At 58.4% G+C, this 23,009-nt stretch overlaps 5 protein-coding genes across 9 annotated transcripts; 2 read left to right on the forward strand and 3 right to left on the reverse strand.

The window, feature by feature from the left end:
- Positions 1-1,438: 1,438 nt before the first annotated feature.
- On the reverse strand, positions 1,439-6,276 carry VSIG10L2 (V-set and immunoglobulin domain containing 10 like 2). Its single transcript, XM_066334848.1, has 12 exons — positions 6,204-6,276; positions 5,771-6,124; positions 4,764-5,048; positions 3,992-4,267; positions 3,564-3,842; positions 3,039-3,299; positions 2,658-2,951; positions 2,261-2,563; positions 1,950-2,072; positions 1,844-1,868; positions 1,601-1,773; positions 1,439-1,515 (listed from the first exon to the last, which is right to left on the reverse strand). Exons 1-12 carry the CDS (start codon positions 6,274-6,276, stop codon positions 1,439-1,441), a joined length of 2,523 nt encoding a protein of 840 aa, XP_066190945.1.
- A 956-nt stretch (positions 6,277-7,232) lies between these two features.
- On the reverse strand, positions 7,233-12,293 carry DDX25 (DEAD-box helicase 25). 5 transcript variants are annotated; one of them, XR_010745277.1, is made up of 9 exons: positions 11,864-12,154; positions 11,653-11,755; positions 10,913-11,027; positions 10,390-10,567; positions 9,541-9,778; positions 9,171-9,333; positions 8,874-9,062; positions 8,134-8,385; positions 7,233-7,723 (listed from the first exon to the last, which is right to left on the reverse strand). XR_010745277.1 is itself a non-coding variant. In XM_066334967.1 (9 exons), the coding sequence occupies exons 1-9, from the start codon at positions 12,152-12,154 to the stop codon at positions 7,659-7,661; spliced, it is 1,257 nt and encodes a 418-aa protein (XP_066191064.1). In that variant the 5' UTR covers positions 12,155-12,293; the 3' UTR covers positions 7,233-7,658. The 5 variants fall into 5 exon arrangements, 2 of the variants coding, with proteins under 2 accessions (XP_066191064.1, XP_066191063.1); XM_066334967.1 differs by lacking the exon at positions 8,134-8,385 and having other exon boundaries at positions 11,864-11,956; positions 12,042-12,293; XR_010745275.1 differs by having other exon boundaries at positions 7,650-7,723; positions 8,072-8,385.
- Positions 12,294-14,172: 1,879 nt separating this feature from the next.
- HYLS1 (HYLS1 centriolar and ciliogenesis associated) lies at positions 14,173-19,465 on the reverse strand. The gene is made up of 2 exons (XM_066334613.1): positions 19,407-19,465; positions 14,173-15,101 (listed from the first exon to the last, which is right to left on the reverse strand). Exon 2 carries the CDS (start codon positions 15,075-15,077, stop codon positions 14,328-14,330), a length of 750 nt encoding a protein of 249 aa, XP_066190710.1. The 5' UTR covers positions 15,078-15,101; positions 19,407-19,465; the 3' UTR covers positions 14,173-14,327.
- On the forward strand, positions 15,982-19,173 carry PUS3 (pseudouridine synthase 3). Its single transcript, XM_066334612.1, has 4 exons — positions 15,982-16,455; positions 17,508-18,055; positions 18,382-18,572; positions 18,876-19,173. The coding sequence occupies exons 1-4, from the start codon at positions 16,069-16,071 to the stop codon at positions 19,154-19,156; spliced, it is 1,407 nt and encodes a 468-aa protein (XP_066190709.1). The 5' UTR covers positions 15,982-16,068; the 3' UTR covers positions 19,157-19,173.
- Positions 19,466-19,589: 124 nt separating the features above from the next.
- RPUSD4 (RNA pseudouridine synthase D4) lies at positions 19,590-22,848 on the forward strand. Its single transcript, XM_066334651.1, has 7 exons — positions 19,590-19,766; positions 20,742-20,907; positions 21,116-21,317; positions 21,536-21,629; positions 21,722-21,872; positions 22,138-22,235; positions 22,375-22,848. The coding sequence occupies exons 1-7, from the start codon at positions 19,608-19,610 to the stop codon at positions 22,558-22,560; spliced, it is 1,056 nt and encodes a 351-aa protein (XP_066190748.1). The 5' UTR covers positions 19,590-19,607; the 3' UTR covers positions 22,561-22,848.
- Positions 22,849-23,009: the final 161 nt, after the last annotated feature.

Genomic DNA, 23,009 nt, shown 5'->3' on the forward strand with positions numbered 1-23,009 from the left:
CCCTCTGCCATGAGCAGGGAGATCTTCCACTATCCCAGGCTGCCCCAAGCCCCATCCAGCTTGACCTCGGGCACTTCCAAGACTGGGGCAGCCACAGATTTTCTTGGTACCCTGTGCCAGGGCCTCACCACCCTCACAAGGAAGACTTTATTCCCAATATCCCATCTAAACCTGCCCTCTGGCTGTGTGAAACCATTCTCCCTTATCCTATCACTATTGGCTTGTATGAGAAATCCCTCTCCCTCCTTTTTATAAGCCCCCTTCAGATACTTGAAGGCCACAATGAGCTCTCCCCAAAGCCTTCTCTTCTATTGCATTATTTGTGCTTATATTTATTCTTTTGCCTTCTTTTTTAGGGTTGTGCATCCTCCCAGCTAGAGCTGCCTTATTCCAAAGTTCTCTGCACACCATGAACTTCACACCCATGGGCTTTGGCTGCCACCTACCCCAGAGCCACCACAGATCTCCTCCTCCTTTTTTGTTTATCTCATCCTCACAGCCTGGATTTTCCTTTTGCAGAACCTGTTGCAAGGCTTTCCCCTTTTCCAACAGAGATTGGCAGGGGAGTGGTTGGGATTTAACTCTGGCTGCTTCATTTTCCCCAAACACTGAAATTTAACCATGGTTTTAAACAACCTTGCATAAATCTCCCCTGTATTGTGGGTGTGTCAGATAAAGATGCTCTGTTTTCCAGAGAAGCTGTAATATTCCTTTGGAATGTTATGCGTTTGGAAGTGATGGTTTTGCAGGGGTTTTGGGTAGGGTTTGTATTTCTGGGGGTGGTTTGATAAAGGGATTGATGCTGCTTTATGGCTGGTGTGGGGATTGATACTCTCTGGGCACTGATCAAAGGTGGTTTGTGTGGCTTGATACTTCCCAATGGATTATTATTAACCAAATACAGGAGAAAATGGCCCAAGATGCCCCTGTTTCCACACACACCAGAACATAAGGACTCAGGAAAGCTGCCTGACACTTCCCTTGAACCCTGCTTTCCTTCGTGCCTGCACCAATGCAGTGAAAAACCATCTCCAATCACTATTTATAACCTCCTGTGGTTTGGCCTGAAATTCAGGAGTTTGGGGTGAAGATGAGGCCCCTTCCCACAAAAAGCTTTGTGGCTGTTTTTGCACCACAGAAACCTCAGCACACTCCCAAAGCAGCATCCCCAGTCGATGCCAGCCCTGGGGCTGAGAGCGGTGCTGCTGCTTTTTTTTTTTTTTTTTTTTTGCCATCGGTGAGAAACTATTTATTGTAGCCTAAATATTTATTTTAGCTCCAGCAGTGACTGCAGGCCCGAGGCTGAGCCGGAGGGGCTTTCGCCGGGTGCTGCGTTTGCAGCCAGCTGCCTCCCAGCCCGACGCGGCACAGGTGGGTGCTGCCGTCCCGTGGTCGGAAGAGAGGAGGAAAGGGAAATAAAGAGCAAAAGCCGGAGTGGTCACGGTGTCGCTGTCACGGTGATGGTGACATTAACTGGTGGCTCATCGGTGGTGCCTGGTGCTGCCGAGAGTGGCTCTGCAAGGGGCGAGAGGGGCCCGAGTGCCATCAGGTGGGTGTGGGTCAGCGGGCGGGTGGCTCAGCCCTCAGCTCGCCCCTGTACCTGCCGCTGTGCCGGGGACAGACGGCTCTCCCTGTGCTGGCGCTGCTTCGGCACCTGCTGCCGTGCCGGGGACAGACGGCTCTCCCTGTGCTGGCGCTGCCTCCTCCTCCCCGCCTGCGGCTGCTGCAGCATCCTCCGCTGTGCCCACAGGCTCCTGGGCGCCGGGACCAGCCCTGGGGGGACGCGCGGCTCTCGCTGCTGCCCGGGCACGGAGCAGTGGGGCGGAGGGGTTTGGGCACTCACGTGCGGAAGAGCAGGTCGTGCAGCCCTAGGGGGACATATGGGGGTGAGGTGAGTGGCTCAGGGCTCGGGCTGTGGCCCCGGTGAGCCCCGAGGCCCCGGCACTCACGGGGGAGGGTCTCCCGGTGGCGGGCGATGCAGTGCACGGCCAGCAGTGATGCCGCGGTGGCCACCAGCATCCCTGCCACCGCCGCCCCTGTCACCGCCGGGTAGGCCTCGAAGGGAGGCTCGGCTGGAAGAGAGCAGAGGGAACATAGCAGGCAGCAGGCGCGGGCAGAGCCCAGAAAGGCCAGGGAAGGTGCGAGCCTGTGCCTGAAACCTACTGACTCGGCTCCTCAGCTCCACCGGGATCGAAACGCTGCCCTTCTCCACTCAACCCTCGCTCTGCCCCCACGGAGCAGCAGCCCCTGCCCACTTCACCTGGCGTCTGCACCTCGGAGGGGTGCCCGGCCGTGCGGTGGTTGACGGCCAGGACGCGGAACGCATAGAGCACCGCGGGGTCCAGCCCCCCCAGGCGCCGGTCGCGGGAGTGCGGCTCGATGTCGCCGGCGGCTGTTTCCCAGGGGCTGGGGGGCTCCCGGAGGGGCTTCTTGGTTTGGCGCCGCTGCACCACGAAGCCGGTGAGGTTGCCGGCGCCCTGCGTCCGCCACTCCAGCCGCACCTCGGTGCGCGCTCGCGTGTACCGCAGCTTACTGATGGTGACGTTGGGCGGCGCTGGGTACCCTGCGGCGGGATGGCGGCCGGCAGGACGGGCTTGATGCCCCCAGCCCACCCTAGATGCCTCCAGCCCACCCTTTGCACCCGTGCCACGACTCACGGTCCACGCGGAGGCGGACGGGGAGGCTGGCAGTGCCCACGGCATTGGTCGCGGTGCAGCGGTAGATCCCGCTGTCCCCCGGCCACTCAGCATCCCGGACGGTGAGGTTGACCCACGCTTCTCCCCGCTCCAGCCGGTACTTGGCCAGCCCCGGTGTCACCTCCCGCTCCTTTGGGTCGTACCAAGCCACTGCGGCACCGAGCCTGGCACTGCTGCCACGATGCCGGCATGCGAGCTGCGCCTCGCCGCCCTCCAGCACCGCCACCTCGCTCTCCGCCTCCAGCTCGGGGACCTCTACTCGGCGAGAAGAGCGGACAGTTCCGGCAGGGACGTGCCACCCCGCCGTGCCGCGGAGGGGCACTGGGGACGGCTCCGGCTTACCCAGCCGCAGGCGGCACTCGGCGGCAGCGGCCCGCAGGGGATGTGCGGCCACGCAGACGAACTCCCGGCCCCCCAGGCTGCCGTCGGTGCTCAGCACCAGCACGGCGATGGAGGGCGCGGGGTCGCCCAAGGTCCGGCCCACACTGTCCCGCCAGCGAAGGGTGACGAGCGGGGTGCCCCCCTCCCACCGGCACCGCAGCATCACGTACTCGTCACCCTTGGTGGCCGCCGCCTCGCACGTGGGGCTGCCGGACGGGACCCCTGCGGGATGGAGCGGCGTCAGAGTGGGGCACTGCAGCGCTGTGCCAAAGCACCCCCAAAAAGGAGACACATCCCCCCTTCCCCCACCCCAGGGCGAGGGGATTTGGCAATCCCGGCTGTGACACAGCGTCTCCTCGCAAGCCGGAGAAGGGCAGCAGCACCTTGAAATGCCCATCCCATGATTTGACCACGGCACAGGGTCGTTGCAGCTCTGCTGTGACACCAGGGGGTCAGAAAGGGGGTTGGGGGGCAGATGTCACTCACACAGGGTGGTCCCACACGCAGCCCCCAGGGGCAGCGCGGGGTGGGAGGCCAGGCAGGAGAAGGAGCTGCCGTTCCTGGTGGCTGCCCCTGACTGGATCCTGGTGGCCATGGAAAAACTGGTCCCCATCAACCCCTCTTCCTCCTCCTCCTCCTCCTCCTGGGGGCCCACCCAGCGCAGTCGGGCCAGGGGGAAGCCCCCCAGCCAGCGGCACCGCAGGGCCACATCCCGCTGATCCTTGGCGGCCTGGGCAGAGCAGCTGGGGCTCCCGGCTGGTGGATCTGCCGGAGATCATCGGCACTGGGGGAGAGCGTGGGCTCCCCCCAGCCCCACCTCAAACCGCCCCTCCCACCCCCATCCTCACCAGGGAGCTGCGCTGGTCCGTCTCACCCCGTGGGCACCGACCGCCTGCCCCCGCGGGGTTACTTACAGTAGACAGTGAGGACGATGGTGGCCTGGGTGCGGGTCTGCAGGTGGCTGTTCTCTGCCAGGCAGGTGTATGTGCCCGCCTGGGCGCGGGCGATGGCAGCGATGACGAAGGTCTGCCCCACGTGTACCTGGGAGCCGTTGTGCAGCCAGACGTAGCGGCTGGGGGGGTTGGAGGGAGCCAGGCAGCTCAGCACCACGTCCTCCCGCTCGCCCGCCGAGAAGCCCCCCTGCTCAGGGGAGAAGGGCTCCACACGGATGGCCGGCTCGTCAGGGCCATCTGTGGGGACACAGGGCCCTTGAGACAGGGATGTCCCCACGGAAGGGGCACAGCCCTCCCTGAGGCTTCATCCGCTGGTGAGAAGCAGGGCAGTGAAGCCCCCTTAGAAAGGGTGCACCATGGGGGCTGTGAGCACGAAGGCCACAGATGCATCGTGGTGGCAGCGCACTCCGTGGCCACGGTGCCTGGAGAGGCATTACACTGTTGGGATGTATCGTGGCCATGAATATGTCAAAGCAACAACAAGCCATACCGTGGTGGCCACAGAGACATGGTGGTGGCCACAGAGGCATCACTGTGGCAGGATACATGATGTCCATGGGGGTTCCATGATAGCTATGGACATGCCACGGTGGCAGGGTGCTCAGTGGCCATGGACAAACCATGGAGCATTGTGGTGGCCACAGACATGCTATGGATGTCACCAGCCCTGAAGATGCCCCCCCAGCTGGCGGCTGAGGGCCCCCCCGAGGTGAGTGGCACCCAGGGCACTCACAGACGATGTCCAGGTAGACGGGGTCACTGGTGTGGTTGTTGACCTCGTTGTGCACGGTGCAGATGTACCAGCCCGTGTGGCTGCGGTTGGCAGGTGTCAGCTGCAGTTGTGCCCTGGAGCCCCCCAGGCCCGCAGGGGTCACTGAGGGACCCCCCCGGGGCTCCTGGTGCTGCCAGGAGAAGCTCAGCGGCTCCGTCCCCTCCCGCACAGAGCACGTCAGGGCCACCTCTGCTCCCTCCGCTGCCGCTGCCGCCGTCGGCCGCACGAAGGGCTTGGACACAGGCACTGGGGACACCGAGTGTGAGCAGCCCCCAGAGGCATCAGAACACCCAGGGCCCCCACCCAGACATTGTTCTGCCTGTTGAAGTGCCACAGCAGCCAGTGCAATGGCTAGTGAGGACACCTGCAGGCTAGTGAGGGGCACCCCGGCTGTGGGCATGGGGACTAGCTGGGATAGCTACTAGGACCAGTTTGGGGTGGTGGGATGCTTGGGGCAAGGAAATGACGGTGGCTTAGTGGGCTGCTCTGTTGGCTAGTAGGGGGATGCACTAGTTGGAGGTGAGAGAGGTTTGTTGGCTAATGGTGTCCTATGGTGGCCAGTGGGGCTCTGGGTTGGCTCATGTTGAGCTACGGTGGCTGATTGGATGCTATAGTGGCTACCAACGTGTTATGTTGGCTAGTAGGATGCTTTGCCGGCTAGTGGCAGACTATGTTGGCAAGCAGGGTACTTCACTAACTAGTGGGGTGCTTTGCTGGTGAATGCGGTACTACAGCTACTAGTGAACCACCATGTTGGCTAGTGAGACTCTGCATTGGCTAGTGGGGCTCTACACTGGCTTGTGCTATGCTTTATTGACTTGTGGGGCCCTTTGCTGGCTGGGAGGGTGTTTTGTTGGCCAGTGGGTGGCTACTGGGCGAGCGGCTGGGCTTGACCGCGATCTAGGGGAGTGATGCTGGCTGCTGCCGGCCAGCAAGTCCCCCCAGGTTGGCCACAGCCAGGGACTTACCCAGGACACGCAGGAGGACGGCGGCATAGCCCACACGGAGCCGGCCCCGCTCTGGGAAGAGCCCCTGGCAGAGGAAGCGGCCCTGGGCGGCCACACGCAGCTCCCGCAGCTCCAGCGTCCCGTTGCGCAGTGTCACCCGGCCCAGCATCCCCGTGCCGGGGGCCATGGCCACCTCCCTGCCCGAGCCCACCGCCACAGCCCGTGGGAGCCCCTCTCCCTGCGGCGTGAAGCTCCAGAAGACCACGGCCGGCGGGGCTGCGGCGGCCGGCCCACAGCTCAGCTCCACCGCCCGGCCTCGCACGCCCGTGGCCCGCCATTCCTCGTAGGCCGCCTCTCCGGCCGCCAGCGGCTGCCCTGCCCGGGGCAGTGCATCCATCAGGCCTCTGCTCGCCCCCACCCGGGACCGGGACGCGCGGGGACGGTCGGTGCTCACCCCCCGCCAGCACCGGCAGCAGGCACAGGATCCAGGGCCCCCTCCAAGGCGGCGGTGCCCGGCCTCGCTCCATGGCGCCATGTCCAGCGCCGGCACGCCGAAGCAGGGCTGCGCTCTCCGGCACGACCTGCTCTCCGGTTACCCCCAGGTAATTAAGCCCGGCCCTGATTAACTGTTAATTATTTATCAACCTGACAGCAGAGGGGGAACCCGACGCCACTGCTGCCGCCCGGGCGCCTGCAATCTCAGGGCTGAGGAGGGGTGCACTTGCTGTGGGAATGGCAGCATCCTTGCATTCCCCTCACATGGGAATTTAATTCCTCAGTGTTCCTTCCTCCACACACGATTTTTTTTTATTTTGGTTAAAGGAGGAGAAAATACACTGCCAATCCCCTGTGATCAAAGCTGGGGGGTTTGGAGCTGGGGAAGCCAGGCAAGGAGCGAGGTTTGATATTTCATCTCCCACTGTCTGCCACGCCCCAGACCATCAAACATTCATGGGGGCGACTGTGCTGTAACGCAATTCCAGGGGGCTGGAGCAAACCAGGGGGGATTTGGGGGTGCACACGGTGAGGGGGATCACAGAACACTCGGCAAAGTCTGGAAAACTACCTCTCATCTCCCATCTCCCTCACTGATCCTTAATTAGAATTCATTGCTTGTTACCAAAATCACACTGTTAGCACCAAATGTGTGTACTCCCCACAAAGAGGTTTTGAGGCTTGAATGCCTCAAAGGGTTAAAGCCAGCAGCAAGGAGCTGCAGAGCCAGGGCCAGGCCCCCTCTCTCTACCACCAGCTCCTGCTCCCACTGACACACGCCTCTGGCTGTGCTCTCATCGCATTTTGATCACTTTTTGTGCCTGTTCAGGTCAGGTTTGGATAGAAATTTGGATGAGGAGAGCAGGGTGCCATAGCCAACCTGACAAATGACACCATTGTCAACACTGAGCTAATCCCCACCCGCGAGGGTTGATACATTTCAGAGAAATCTGGTGAAGAAGGAGCCACCCTTGCAATCACCCTAAAGTGATTACAAACAATTCCATTTATTAAAGATTAACAAAGGCACAAACACAGCCCAATCCCTGGAGTCCAACTTCTGTCCTCACTGCTGGGACCCTGAACACTTGGATTTCAGGGCCCTGGGGTCTAACCTCTCCCCCCTGCTAATGGGATCCCAAACACTTGGATTTCAGACCCCCAGGGCTCCAAACTCTCTCCTGCACTGCTGGGACCCTGAACAACCTGCCGGGTTTTGTCCCGGGATCCGGGATGGCAGCGGTGGACTCCTGCTGCCATCTAGCGAAACAAGGTTCGCTCCAGCCTCTCCTCCGGCAACACAACAAAACTCAACAGCTTCAGGAGGATACAAGAGAACTGGGAAGCTTTCCCCTGTAACTTTTCCTCCTGTTTAGAACTAGAACTTGGATTTGAGAGAACGAATCCCTGCTCCTCACTCAGCTGCAAGCTTCTCCAGCTCGTCCATGTCGTATGGATCCAGCTGCTTGATCGTGGTCTCTGTAGGAAGAAAAGAGCAATTGCTGGGACATGAGCACAGAGCTCGTTCCCCTGAACTGGTGTCAGTGCCACCTGAGTGCCCCACACCAGCTGGGAATCCCCCAGCGTGCTCACTGCAGCATTCCCCTCTGCAGGGAAATCGACTGGGAGGAAGTGCAGGGGGAACTGGGTCAGCAGGGGAATCAGCTGGGAGAAAGCAGGAGGGAAACGGGATCAGGGCAGCAGCCATGGCACGGCAGCAAACACAAGCAGCAGCCCCACGGCAGCAGCAGGCAGAGCTCAGCCCCTGATGTGCCCCTGCTCCCTGTTCCAACCTCCACAGCCATGCAGGACAGGGATGGTTTGTACCCTTCAAATGCAACACCACAACGTGAAAAGCACAAGTCAGACTGCTGGGAGCTCCTTCTCACACTGGCTCCTTCTGGCCATGGCTGTGGTTGGGTTCATCCATGTGCCAGTTGTTCCAGCTGCTCGTTGCTTCTACTCCACAGCAACAATCTTTGCCAGAATGTGTGGCTTGTGTCTTCTCTGCCTGGTGTCTGCCTCAGGCTCACTCCAGGTTCCACGGACAGATGGACATTTAAAGGAACCAAGAGGGCTGAGTGGCTCTGAGGCTGGAGATGAGGAAAGGACACCGTTTCCTGCCCATCAGAAGGCTTTCTCTAAAAATCACAGGGAAAACAGGCAGTGGGATTCAAAAAGCCATCAGTGCAGCCCTGGCATCTGGCAAATCCCATGAAAATCCTCTTGATGTTAACAAGTGACAATCAATTTCCACTCAGGAAAGATTTCCACAGCTGCCATCTCCTCTCCCACAGCCAGGGCTGAGCTAAGCTGGGGCACCAGATCCCCTGGGACAAGAGCTTGCAAAGAAAGGCAGAAAATATGCCTGAAGGAGGGATGCCGAGGCAGCCTGGGTACTGGTAACATCCCTTGCAAGTTGCACACAACCACCAGGACTGTTTCTTGGGAAATCTGCCTGCTGGGGAGCAAAAATCACCCTAAAAGCTGCATTTGTCACTTGTTCCCAGTGAGATGAGCCTTGGAGAGAGGAGCAGCCTGACAAGGACTATTTGCCAACAGGAAATGAGCTGGAGGGGATCAGTCTCAGCCCCACCTCCTGGAACAGTGGATCCATGCAGATACTCACGGAAATACTCCTCTATCTTGTGCACCAGCCCCACGGCCCCTCTCTCCACCACGCTGAAGGCGATGCCGCGGTGCCCGAAGCGTCCTGCCCTCCCGATGCGGTGCAGGTAGGTCTCAAAATCCGGCTCGCCGTCCTGATCCATGGGGAGCCCAAAGTTCACCACCGTGGTGACCTGCTGCACATCAATGCCTGGAAAGAGAGAGGGAAAGGATCCTTTTGGGATACCTTGTCCCACAGGACCAGCTGCTCAAGCCCACATTTGGGGCCATCAGAGGGGTGCTGGGTGTCCCAGGATACCTCTGGCACAGACGTTGGTGGCGATGAGCACCTTCTCCTTGCCCTCACGGAAGCGCTGGATGACGCTGGCCCGCTGCACCACTGTCAGCTCTGCCGTCAGGATGGCCACCTGGTGCCCGTCCCTGCTCATCTTCCCCGACAGCCAGTCTGCCAGCCTCCGGGTCTGCACACACAGGGAGAGGCTGAGGCAAACAGTTCCCCCTCCAGAGTCCCCTGCTCCATTTGAGGGAGCTCACGCCACTTTTCAACACTCCCCTGGGGTGTTCTTCTTTGTTCTGGGGCCCACTGTGCCCCCACTGTAAAATGACCCATTCCTGCTATTCCCAATGGCAGAGGGGCAGTGCAGGCCTCTCCCAGGCAGGGCCCTTACCTGGCAGAAGATCATGACCTGACCGATGGTGAAGCTGCCATAGAGGTTGCAGAGGGCCTTGTACTGCTCGTCGGAGCTCTGGCACACCATGAAGTACTGCCTGATGTTGCTCAGGGTGAGCTCCTCCTCACGCAGCTTGATCACGATGGGGTCAGAGATAATCCGCTCAGCGAAGGCCCGCACGGGTTCCTTGTAAGTGGCTGAGAACAGCAGCACTTGGCAGCTCTTGGGAAGAGCCCTGGAGCAGGGAAAAAGCTCTGTCAGCTCCAGAGAGAGCTGCTGCCCAGGAGAAGGGCAGAAACCTAATTTAAACTTTTCCTTGGAAAGGAAAGCCAAGAGGGCTGACGTGAAAGATGGAGAGGGACTTTTTACAAGAGCCTGGAGTGACAGGAAAAGGGGGGAATGGCTTCATATTGAAAAAAACCAGATTCAGATATTAGGAGGAAGTTCTTCCCTGGGAGGATGGTGAGGCCCTGGCATAGGTTGCATAGAGCAGCTGTGGCTGCCCCATCTCTGGAAGTATTCAAGTCCAAGCTGGATGGAGCTTTGAGCAACCTCATCTAATGGAAGGTGCCCCTGCCCATGGGAAAGGATGGGAACAAGATGGGCTTTAAGGTCCCTTCCAACTGAGACCATTCTATTATTTTGTGAGTCAATCCAAGGCCTGTAACAGCTCAAAGGAAAGGTAAACGAGGTCAACTGTGTGTCCAGTGCATGCAGTTTTAAAGACAGGCCTGTGGACAAGCCTCTTTGGCATCATTTTTACACTTCTTTGGTGACAGATCCCTTTAAAGCTAAAGAAGAGAAGGGAAAGCAGAGATCAGGACACCAGCTCTCAGCAATCCTCACCTGTGGATGCGGATGCTCTGACAGGAGAGACCCTGTGTGTCAATCATGATGTCAGCCTCGTCCAGCACGAACAAGGAGATCTTTGTCAAGTCCAGGATGCGTTGCTTGAAGCACCAGTCCAGTGTGGTGCCCGGCGTTCCAATGATGATCTGCTCCTCCAGCACTGTGCCCTTCAGAACTGCAAGGGGGCAAAAGGCATTTGGCGACCTCCAGGCACAGAGCTCTCTGTGTTTTCCCTGGGCTTGCTCAGACCCTGGCTGCTCAGTGATGCCTTCAAGGGGTCATCATGACACTTCCCTACAGCCTTGGGGTGTGGGAACCACCCCCATACAGGAAAAGAGAGTCTGCAAGCAGCCAGTGATGGTGGAAAAGCCTCCTCATTAGAAGAGGGGGAGTAACACTATTTCATGGCCTTTCATGGATGTCTGGGCAATCCCTGGTAGCTCCAGGCTCTAAGAGGAGATCCCTGATCTCCCTTCCCATTTCTGGAGCAGTGCCTGTAGCTGTGCTGGGCTGGACTCACCTCGGTTTCCCCGGACAGCGTAGTTCACCTTGATGTCAGTGCAGAATTTCCCAATGGCTCTCACCACCTGCCCGATCTGCAGAGCCAGCTCGTAGGTGGGAGCCAGGCAGAGGCACTGGCGGGAGAGCAGAGGAAGGAGCTGTCAGGCCCAGGATGAGGCACACCAGGCAGGGACAGCACAAGGAGCAGCTCAGGAGCACCCCACAGCACTGAGGCGCAGGGGATGGGGCAGCATGGCACAGGTGGAGGCTCAGGAGCTGGGCTGTGCTCCCAGCTCCAGCCAAAGGGGCAGAAAAAAGCTGCTGCTATTTCTGAGGAGAAAATTCCTCTCTCAGAAGAGTGGTCCAGCTTGTTCCTGTGCCCTAGTTCAGTGACACTGTCCATACCTACACGAGGAGATCTTACATGGCTGGAAACAGCTGACAAAGCTGGTTCTGCACCCAGAGAGAGGACTGGGAGTATCTGACCACCAGAAACCCGCAGTGTCTGCAGTTGCTCCTCAAAACCTAAATTCCAGGGTTACTGAAGCCTGGATTGATCTACTCTGGCAAGCCAAAGCACCTCTCTGAGGTGGGCACCATGCTTTTGGTCCTACCTGCCACTGTGATGAGCCCTGATGGTTTATCATCCTGCTCCAGTAGGTAAAGTCACACAGGAACAGGGACAATGTCCAGAGCTCTGCCCATGGCAGTGTCTTGGGCACTTGGGCCAACCCCTTCACTCTCCCTGACCTGCATTACCTGTGGATATTTCTCGTTGGCATTGGCTCTGCTCAGCATGGCCAAGACAAAAGCTGCTGTTTTCCCTGTCCCTGACTGGCTCTGGGCAATCAGATTTTGGGGCCTGCAAGGCAAAAGCAGCTTAGTGGAATGCAGGGGTCAGGGTGTTCCTGCTTGGCACCACAGGGCTGGGATGCCACAAGAGGCTCAGCCACGCCGCGTTCCTACTCACGGGTATGCCAGCATGAGTGGCAGAGCCTGCTCCTGGATTTTGGATGGTCTATTGAAGCCCATCATATAAACCCCCTGCAAGAGCTCCTTCTTCCTGTGGAAACAAAGCATCTCAAGCAGCCATGTGAAGGAGGCTGGTGTGCTGGAGCACGGCGGGGTCAGGGGCTGTGACAACTCACAGGGGCAGCTCCTCAAAGGTCTTGATGGAATAGAGTGGGGAGCTGGGGTCCCGCTGCAGGATCTCCACATGCTGCTGGGACTCCACCAGGGATGTGTGGATCAACTTGTTCATCAGCGAGAGCTCCGCCAGCGGCACTGGGAAAGGCAGCAACTCCGTAAATAAAACAAATGGAATCACAGAATCATTAGAGTTGGAAGGGATCTCTGGAAATCATCCATTCCAAACCCCCTGCAAAGGCAGGGTCAACCGCAGCACGTGACATAAGGAATGTCATTCTTTTAGGTTTGGAATGTCTCTGAAGAGGGAGAATCCAGGACCTGCCTGGGCAGCCTGTCGCAATGCTCTGCCACTCTCTATGTCAAGAAGTTCTTCCTCATGTTGAGGTGGAACTTCTTGTGTTTGTTTACACCAAAAGGCTCGCACTGAGAATTCTATTCTCTCTCCAGAGGATTTCCTTTTGTTCTGTGGGTTCATTAGAAACACTGCAGGCAACATCCATTATTCCAGACTTCCTATCACCATACTCATAAAGGAGCATCTAACCACACCGCACCGACCCGTTCCCTCCTCTGGAAATAAAACACCCTCTTGGCTGTCTCCTGATTAAATCACGACTAAACACTGCGGGCCGCCCTTCCCTGGGGAGCCGGCGGGGTCTGTCCGCGCTCGGCGGGGCTGACACCGGGCTCCCCTCGGGGCCGCACCTCTCTCCTCGTCCTCCGCCGGGGCCCGCGGCGCGGGGGGCTCGGGGGGCTCGGGGGGCAGGCCGAGCCCGCGGGCCGTGGCCCGGCCGGGCCGCCCGGGGCAGCGCAGCCCGGGGCAGCGGGGAGCCGAGCGGCGCGGCGCGGCCCCGTGCCACGGACAGCCCGGAACGCCGTCGGTGCCCGCCGGGCCCGGCCCGCGCAGCCCGCGGTCCGACGCCGCCATGGAGCGCTCCCACAGTGCCCGCAGCGCCGGATGGGGCGGGAACATCCGGCAGCGCGGCGGCGGGAGCCGAGCACCGACCCCGCGGTAGGCTGCGCGGCCTTGGGGTGCTGGGCGCCGGCGCCTCATGGGGCGGGGAGGGTCCCCTGCCGCACACAGGGACTCCACAGCGTGCCAACACTCGTCCCTGTAAGGCTGAGGGGGGTCCTGGGGCTCAGCCTGTCGCATAAGGAGCTGGGGACAGGACTATGGAGGAGGGAGAGTCCCCTGCTGTAGGGAGGGGCCCTGCAGGGTTTGGGAGCTGTGTGTTCTCCTCCGGCCCCAGGGTGCTGAGTCTTGGGACACCAAGAGAGAAGGTGTCCCCAGGGTGATGGAGATGCAGGAATCCCATGGGGCTTTGGGGGGTCCCTGGGTGTTGGGGGACAGAGACCCACCCCACAGGGCAGTGAGGGTCCCCAGAGGGATCCTACATGGTGCCAGCACTGGTCCCCATAAGGTTTTGGGGGTCTTTGGGGAAGAGAGACTGCCCCATAGGATAGTGGGATCCCTGGGGAGTTGGATGACAGGGACCCTGTAGAGCAGGAAGGGTCCCCTGCTGCAGACAGGGACCCCACAGGGTCTGAGAGGGGAGGGAGAGGGCCCTTGGGTGCAGAAGGGGCAGGAAAGCTATAGGATTGGGGGAGTGTTTCAAGGGTTCTGGGGGGCAGAGACCCCTTCACAGATGGATGGGGACCCACAGGGTGCTGGAGAGCCAGGGACCACCAACCTGGAAGATCCCCCGAGATGCCAGAACCCCTGCACTGTGGGGTGACAGCTGGGTCCTCAAGCCTGTATGTCCCCCATGTGGGATGACCCCAGGAGAGGTTCAGGGGATGCTGGACACAGGACTCCAGGCTGCAGCTGTCACATGCTTCCCATCCTCCTGCTCCCTTTTTCAGACATCCCACTGAGCTTTTGGGGAACCTTTCCTGCACCAGAACTGCCACCTTTTCAGTCCATTCCCATATCTGGGGAAAAATTAATGTTTATGATAGTAATAACACTGCTAGTAGTGCTAATAATACCTGGCTTCTATCCTAAAGCTCCTTTATTTTAAAGATGAAGTAAAATAAGGCAAAGGCAGCGGACTTAGGTGATGCAGAGATAAGTCTGGAATAATGCATGTTGCCTACAGTGTTTCTAATGAACCCACAGAACAATAAGGAATCTTTGCAGATGCTTTATTAAGAAGGAAAGATACTGCTGAGACGTTGCAAAGAAAACCTCCTCCACACCAAAACTTAACCTGCTTGAAGGTCACCAGGGGGATTTTCCAGGCTATGGAGGTTGTTGAGGAGGAAAAAGCAGCAGGGCTGGGGCTCTAGGAGGAGGTGTCCCGGCGGGGCATGAGGCTGTGGGCCAGGTCCCAGCGCACACCAAAGCGCAGGGCGTCACGTTTCTTGGTCGTGGGCACCTCGTACGTGTTGGGGACGAGATGTTTCTGTGCCCGGCGTGGCAGCTCCGACTGCTGCATCTGCCTCCGCACGGCCCAGCGCAAGCCCTGATGTGTATCCTGCCCAGGAATGCTAAATCTTTCCCAGTCTTGTTTATATCCATTAAGTTTGGCCACTGGGTCAGTCCTCTTCTGTCTAACAGCCCGTGGAGCAATGTAGTTCGTGGGCGCTCGCCCTGGAATGGGGTACTCAGATATAGTGTCACTCCCAAAATCCCCACGGACAGAGTAGGGGCCGTCCTCAGAGAGCTGGTCCTCATCATAGTGCATGTAGTTCTCCAGGGTGCCACTGCTGGTCCCTGTTTCCTCTCTGGGCACAGCATCATCCACATAAGTGCTGCGATGCCCCAGGCTCCATGGCTTAGCGTTCTCTGACTCATCGAAGACCTCCACCCTTCCATCGGGTCTGTGCCTCAGCACCTTCCTCTTCATCACCAACCTCTTGGTTTCTGTCTGATCCATGGGATAGGCTGGCTGTGTGCCAAAATCGATGGATGAGTCGGTGTAGGGATCATGGTGGGAACATGATGGCCTCTCGCTGTGTCCCTGCCAGGCCCTCAGCTGGCTCAGACTGGGTGCCAGCTCATCCTCACTATCTGCTCCTAGCACGTTCTTCATGGTTCCCACCAAACTGGGTGGATTCTGCAGAAAAAGAAAACGGGGTTAATTTACTGCAATAAATTCAGGCTGGCTAAAGATGTCAAAGGGCTCTGACACTGAAGTTTTTGGGTTCAGGGGTGTTGATTTAGGTTGGGGGTGTCCTCAGTGCGCTGCTAAACCTCCTGCTACCAGCAGAAGGCTCCTCCCTACCATAACAAAACACAACCCCTAAATTCCTGCTAGAAAACTACACTAGAAATAATTATGTGATAAATGAAGTCCTGATGGAAAAACACATTGCAGGTTCCATGCACTGGCAAGACGATAACAGTCTTTTCTTGTACCTCTGCTTCTAAATCCACAATAATTAGTCATAATTTAATCAAGAGACATACAAGAGGGTGTTTTACTTCCAGAGGAGAGAAGGGCTCAGTGCAGTGTGTTTAGATGCTCATTTATGAGTCTGGTGATAGTAAACCTCCAGCCTTGTGACAAAAAGGGATCTAGATACAGATTCCACTCTCAGCATGGGTTTAGGATCTCTTTCAGGCAATTTGAAAAGCCGCAAGTGTTGCCGGTGCCGCTGGGAACAGTGGGAGCAGATGGTGGGGCGGGATGAGTGGCAGCCATCAGCACGCTGTCTGCAGCGGGGATGCAGGTGTGAAAGTGCCAAGGGCTCCGTGACGGCTCGCCGGGAACGTGCTGCTGCTGACGGAGCAGATCCCATCAGCTGGGGGAAGAGGAGTGATTGAAGAGTCCAAAAAAAGAGATTTGACTGAGATGAAGCTGCCCGAGCTAAGCAGCAGTGGCCCTGCCCTGCCTGTACTTCCCTGGGAATACCAAGGGGCTCAGACAATAGACACTGAATCTGTTGGTAACAGTTATTTTGTAGAACAAGCCTAGAGAGCTAATAAAAAGCACATAAAAATGCAAATCCACCATTTTTTTTTCTTTCCCTGCAGACCTCAAGGATCCACCAGCAACAAACTGACACTCCAAGGTGGTGGCTATGGCTGAGGAGAGCACGGCTACTGACCATGAGCAGCTCCTGAAGAGGGTGCAGGAGCTGGAAGTGGAGGTGAAGCGGCTGCAGGAGAAGCTCCAGGAGGCCAAGGAGGGTGCTGGGAGGAGAGAAGCTCCTCCAGCCCCTGGGAAAGGCAGGAAACGCCAACAACGGCCTTTCGATTTCAGTGCCCACAGCCGCAGACACGTGGCACTGCGCATCGCCTACTTGGGCTGGGGCTACCAGGGCTTTGCCAGCCAGGAGAACACCCCCAACACCATCGAGGAGAAGCTCTTTGAAGCCCTGAAGAAGACACGGCTGGTGGACGACAGACAGACGTCCAACTACCACCGCTGCGGGCGCACAGACAAGGGTGTCAGTGCCTTTGGGCAGGTCAGCATCTCCATGGAGGTTCCTGTCGGTTTCTCGGGATGGGATGGAGTTCTGATGGGACTCCTATCCCACGGCACAGCTTGGATTTGTTCTTTAAAAGCCAACAGCTCTTAACCCTGGAAGTGAACCTAGCAATGGCTTCTTGCATGTGCAATAATGATTTCAGACCTTTTAAACCTTTTTAGTGCCATTTTCCCCTCATATGAGTTGTTTTCCAGGGCCCTGTTTTAGGAGGGTAAAACATGTTTACCAGGGCTGCAGATTCTCCAATAGCTTGGTGAGGCCCTGCCCTCTCAGCTGATTTAACTTACCAACCCTACAAAAATCCAAAATCTCCAGGAACTGGCTCAGTTCCTGCAGCATCAGGCAGCTGAATTCTTGCACAGAAGGGTCTGAGGGGAGCTGCAGCCAGCGGAAGGGAGCGTGGGAGTGGGAGCTGGAGGGAGGGAAGCAAGCTGGCCTGCTTGGTGGGCATGAAGCCATCTGGCTGGCTGAGACACTGGGGAGAGCACAACCTTGGTGGCTTCACCATAGGACTGGGTCTCCTTTCTTCCCTCCCAGCACAGAAAGCAAAGCTGCCATAAGGTTAGCTTCAAATGGCTGCTCTGCTCTCCTTCACATGATGAGCCACATAAAATCAGGGCATTTGGTGCCTTCTCTTGCACCACTTCAGCACACAGCACCCACGGTGGGAATGAACTTGTTCCTACACCAGGCTTCCTGGCCAGCCAGGCTGTTACTGCCTTCCAGTCATCACCTCCAGCTTGGAAAAAAAAAGCACATTATAACCCAGTGACTAAAGATGAAGCCATTCTGAGACCGTGCTATGTAGGCAGCCTGCAACTTTCCCTGTTTTATTAATGGAATCCATGGCATCTGCTCAGGTCCTCAGAGGCACTCACAGCTCTGCCATGGCAGGATTGCCTGTCTGAAGCCACCTTCATCTGTAGGAGATCCTGGATTTATTTCCCAGAGGTGTGGGAAGACTTGGCTGCACATGCCACTGTGCCCATCTATCCAAGCTCTAATCCTGGCTTTCCTCATTTCTGCAGGTGATCTCCCTGGATCTCCGCTCCAGCCTGCCAGAGGGGCAGCAGCTCAACGGCCACGAGGGTGAGGGGCAGGAGGAGCTCCGCTACACGCACATGCTGAACAGGGTGCTGCCGCCCGACATCCGGGTGCTGGCCTGGGCCCCCGTGGAGCCAGAGTTCAGCGCCCGCTTCAGCTGCCTGAGCCGGACCTACCGGTACTTCTTCCCCTGTGCCCAGCTGGACGTGGCCCTCATGGACACCGCGGCGCAGCGCTACGTGGGCACCCACGACTTCCGCAACCTCTGCAAGATGGATGTGGCCAACGGGGTGCTCAGCTTCCAGAGGACGATCCTCAGCGCCAGAGTGACGTGGGTGGACAGGGGAGGAGAAGCCGGGCCACGGGATCCCTTCCGGCTGTGCCAGTTCGAGGTGACGGGACAGGCGTTCCTGTACCACCAAGTGCGCTGCATGATGGCCGTGCTCTTCCTCATCGGCCAGGGCATGGAGAGCCCGGATGTCATTGACGAGCTGCTGAATGTGGAGAAGAACCCCCGGAAACCACAGTACAGGTAGGGATTGGTCTGGGAAACCCAATGGGCTGTTCTTCAGAGCAACGGCTGTGTACTGAGTGCCACTGGCAAGCGATGCCAGCACATGAAGCGGTCTCAGACATGCAAACACGCTGCCAGTGGCCTCATTGGAATGTATCCACAAGCATTTCTGTTTTCTTGCTCTTGAGCAAAGTTTTGATAGCTGTAGTCCTTGGTATTTGGTGAAAATTAAGTCACTTTTTACTCAGAAAGGAAGTTCTGTGGAGTTTCGGGCTGGTTGTGGCAGATCTATTGTTCTTGAGCCGTTTTGTGGTCCCAGTCCCACCTCCTGTCCTTGTCCCCAGCATGGCAGTCGAGTTCCCCCTGGTCCTGTACAACTGTGAGTTCCCAGACCTGCAGTGGCTCTACGACCCAGAGGTGCAGGGCTTCAACGTGACACACTTGCAGCAGCTTTGGGCCAGCCACGCCGTCAAAACCCACGTGCTCCGGGACATGTTGGCAGGGCTGGATGCTGCTCCCGTGGCCACCAGAAAAGGTAGAGGGAGTTTGGGGGAATAACTTGGGATGTATGCTGACAGACAGCAGGGTTAAATGGGATATTGGGAAGAAATTCTTCCTGGGAGAGTGGGAAGGCCCTGGTACAGGGTGCCCAGACAAGCTGTGGATTTTCCCACATCCCTGGAAATGTTGAAAGCCAAGCTGGACAGAGCTTGGAGCAACCTGGCATAAGCCCATGGCAGGGGGTGGAACAAGATAAGCTTTAAGGTCCATTCCAACACAACCATTATGGGATTCTGTGAATTACAGAGGATTAACTTGTTTTTCCATGATGTCACAGGTCCAGGGAGCAGCCTGGTGCCCTGGGGTGAGCTGCAGCCCCCACTCCACAGCCAGATCAGCGGCTTCGTGGAAGGGGTCCAAGCCCGCACCTACAAGCCCCTGCTGGCCCGGCCCAGGTGCGAGGGGCTGGAGGCCCGCATCGAGCACTTCGTGCGGCGGGGCCGCATCGAGCCGCCCCAGGCGCCGGGGCACTGGGCCGGGGAGCCCCCCGAGGGCAAGCGGGGCAGCAGTGGGACCCCCGAGCAGCTGCCCAAGAGGATCTGTATGGACACTGAGTGACGGGGCACCTCGGCATGGGGGGGGGGGGGCAGCTGCTTCACCTTTTTTGTAATTACTGTCATTGAAAAAAAATCCGTTTTTTCAGTACTGTTTTTTATAAATCTTAAGAAAACCGGTGTAACGGCGTCGTGTTCTGGCTTAGGGGCAGTGGGAGGGGGCTCAGCGCCCCCAGCGCGCAGCGAAGCAGCACTGAGGGGGATGGCCGAGGTGTTCCGGGCCGGGACCCCCCACCCCTCTCGCTCCCCGGTACCTGCGGCTCCGCCGCGACGCTCCCACGGCTCCGCTGTGACCCGCAACCGCCGCCGCGGTTTGAACACCCCCCGCGCGCTACCATTGGCCATCGCGGCTGTCGCTCAGCTGGCGGCACCTTCCCATTGGACAGGCGCTTCGCGGTGCCGCACCCGCCGCGTCACCATTGGCTGCCGGTGGGACGCAGAGAAGGAGCTAGAAGATGGCGGCGGGCGGCGGCGCGGCGAGGCGCTGTTGGCGGAGCGGCGCGGGGCTGGTGCAGGCGGTGCGTGGCGTCTGCGGGAGCGGGCGGGCGACGGCGGCTCTGCGGGCAGAGGAGCTGGCGGAGCGGCTGCGGAAGAGCGAGGAGCAACAGCGAGAGGTGAGCGGAGCGCAGGCCGCTGGGCCCGGGGTCCCGTCGACTACAACTCCCGGCGTGCACAGCGCGGGCGGTCACCGGGAGCGGGACTCGTGGGTGAGAGGGATCGGGAGGGATGGAAAAAAAATAAATCTAGTCCCGCTACCCCTGTCATGAGCAGGGACACCTTCCTCTAGACCACGTTGCTCCAAGCCCCGTCCAGTCTGGCCTTGGACACTCCCAGGGATGGGGCAGCCACAGCTTCTCTGGGCACCCTGTGCCAGGGCCTCACCACCTCACAGGGAAGAATTTCTTCCCAATATCTACTCTAACTCTGTTTTTTGGCAGTGTGAAGCCGTTCCCCTTATCCTGTCCCTCCAGGCCCTTGTCCCAAGTCCCTCTCCAGCTTTCTTGGAGCCCCTTTAGGCACTAGAAGAGGCTGTAAGTGCTCCCTGTAGCCTTCTCCAGGTGAACAGCCCCAGCTCTCCCAGCCTGGCTCCAGAGCAGAGGGGCTTCAGCTCTGGGAGCATCTCTGTGGCCTCCTCTGGACTCTGTCCAGCAGCTCCAGGTCCTGCCTGTGCTGGGCCCCCCGAGCTGGAGGCAGCTCTGCAGGTGGGGTCTCACCTGAGGGGGCAGAGGGGCACAATCCCCCCTCCCCTGCTGCCCCCGCTGGGGACCAGCCCAGCACAGGGGGGTTTGGGCCAGGGCCTGTCCAGCTCTCACCCACCAGCACCAAAGTGCTTCTCCAGAGCTGCTCTCCAGCCCTTCATCCCCAGCCTGGGTTGATCCTGGGGATTGCCCTGATCCAGGTGCAGCCTTATGAGATTCCCCAAGGCCACTGACTGAGCTTGTCCTGATCCCTCTGGATTCCACACTGTCTCTCAGTGATGGAGCAGGAGCACATGGAAGGCGAGCACATTGCTGCAGGTCACAGGGCAGGTTTGTGTGAAAGCCAAGAGCTGTTTACACCCCACCACTGGTGTCTCATTCTCTCCTCAGATCCCCAAGGACCCGAGGCAACGATGGCTCCGGGAACTCACTGCACTGAGCCAGCAGCTGCAGCAAGTTCACCCCAATGTCCTGGCCAAGATCCTTAAGGAGAGAACTGTCTACCAGAATGAGGAGATCGTGGTGATAGACAAACCCTACGGGCTCCCTGTGCACGGTGAGGGGCAGTGGGGAATGGAAATGGGTCTGTGGTGCTGACAGGGATACTCTGTCTCTGTCCTTCCTGTGCTGGGGTTTGCCTTCCCAGAGAGGGTTCCAGGAACTTGGTCACTGTCAGATCTCAGCCTTCCCCTTGCATTTTGGGGTGATTTGGGGTGCATGGGGAGTATGAGAGGTGAGACTCCTTGCTGCCCTGGGTCACACAGGCGGCCCCGGCATCAAGAACTGCATCGCTGATGTGCTGCCCATTTTGGCCAAGATGTTGGAGAACATGAAAGCTGACCCCCTCCACCTCTGCCACCGGCTGGACAAGGAGACCACGGGTGTGATGGTGCTGGCACGGAGCAAGGAGGCAGCGGAGAAGATCCGTCTGCTCTTCAAAACCCGTCAGGTGGAGAAGATCTACTGGTAGGAAAGGTTTGAGTGAAGAAGGGGCTGTGAAGGGACTTAAAAAACAGAGTGAGGGGACAATCCCTGGGGTGTGGGGGCTTTGTGGATGTAGAGGGTGTCGCCTAACTCCCTCCTTCAACACCATTTTATGGGACTGGGTCATGGGAGAGGGGCTGAGGGGAGGATTCCCATCCTGTGAGAGCAGCACCCTGCAGACTTCTGCTTTCCCTTTCCAGGGCAGTTGTACTGGGGGACCCGGACCCCGTTGAGGGTGTTGTGGAGATCCCCATTGTGGAAAAGGAGGTGCAGAGCCACCAGTCCCACTACAAGGTGAGTGCTGAGTTCTCTCAGCCACCATTCTGCCCAGGCAGCCCCAGCATCCCCTCCTGTCTCCCCCAACTGCCCCTCTCACCGCCCTTCAGATGACGCTGGCTCCCAACTACCGCCTGTGTCCGGAGGATGGGAAGGTGGTGAGGATCCGCAGGAACCGGAGCGCCGAGAGCGCGGTGACGCGGTACCGCCGGCTGGCCGCCGCCTCCGCCTGCTCGCTGCTGGAGCTCCAGCCCATCACCGGTGTGTGAGGCCTGCCCAGCTGTCCCTGGATCTGCTCTGTGCAGCCAGCAGCAGCTCTGGAAGGGGGAACTTGTCATTAGACATGACTGAAATTCTTTCTGGGACGAAGCTCTGGGAATAAGCCCTGCTGGGGCAATGCTTTGCTGCCGAGCTGTTTGCCAGCGATTTCAGCACTGTCAGGGTTTTGTCCGTCACTGAGGGTGGTGAGTGCCAAGGCCTGGCACAGCTGGATGCCACCTTTCTCTTCTTTCCCTTTTCTCCTCAGGGGTGAAGCACCAGATCCGGGTTCACCTGGCCTATGGCTTGGGGTGCCCCATCCTGGGGGATCACAAATACTCACACTGGAGCAAACTGGCACCCCAGGTAAGGCAGGTCTTGCACTGGGGAGCAGCTGGAGCTGGATACAGCCCCTTGTGTCCCCCAACTCCTTGTGGGCTGGGGGTTTCAAGTCCCAGCTGAAAAGCTGCAGTTTTGAAGAGAACATTTTCTGTCCTTGCTGCAGAAGCTTCCTGAGCTCACTCTGAGGAGACTGAAGCTGGAGCAGAGCAAGGCTCGGCACCTCCCCCTGCACCTGCACGCCCACAGGCTCTGCCTGCCCCTGGGTCAGCCCTTAGACTTTGTCTGCAAGCCGCCCCTCTTCTTCCAAAAAACCCTGAGGAAACTAGAGCTGGACATCCCGAAGGACTGACAAGGCAGGACTGGAATGATGCCATGTATCTCTGCATCTCCAGCACATGACAGCAGCTGTGCCCACCTTGGAGCCAGTGGTGGGGTGAAGCCTGCAAGTCTCTGTGCTGGTGCTGATGTAGCTGGATTCAGAGTGGATGCCTACATGTGCTTCTGGCCCATGAAAGCAGCTGGACACACTGAAGAGCCTCTAGTTGAGACAAACAAGGCTGTGTGGAAGTTTGGCTTTGTCTGACTTGTGTTTTGAACTTGTTTCTGGGCAATAAAAGCTCCAGTTCCTTTGAGGGAACATGGTGTGTGTCTCTGTGCTCTATCCAGGTGGGGCTCAGTCCTGTGAAGGTTTTAGCAGACCTGGTTGCAGCCCCTCCCAGATTTTGGAACTTTCACTTGTCTCTCCAGAGTTGTTTTGCTCAGATTTGGAGAGTCCCTTCATTTGAAAATTCATCGAAA

This window comes from Sylvia atricapilla, chromosome 23, assembly GCF_009819655.1.
Source record: "Sylvia atricapilla isolate bSylAtr1 chromosome 23, bSylAtr1.pri, whole genome shotgun sequence".
Classification (NCBI taxonomy): Eukaryota; Metazoa; Chordata; class Aves; order Passeriformes; family Sylviidae; genus Sylvia; species Sylvia atricapilla.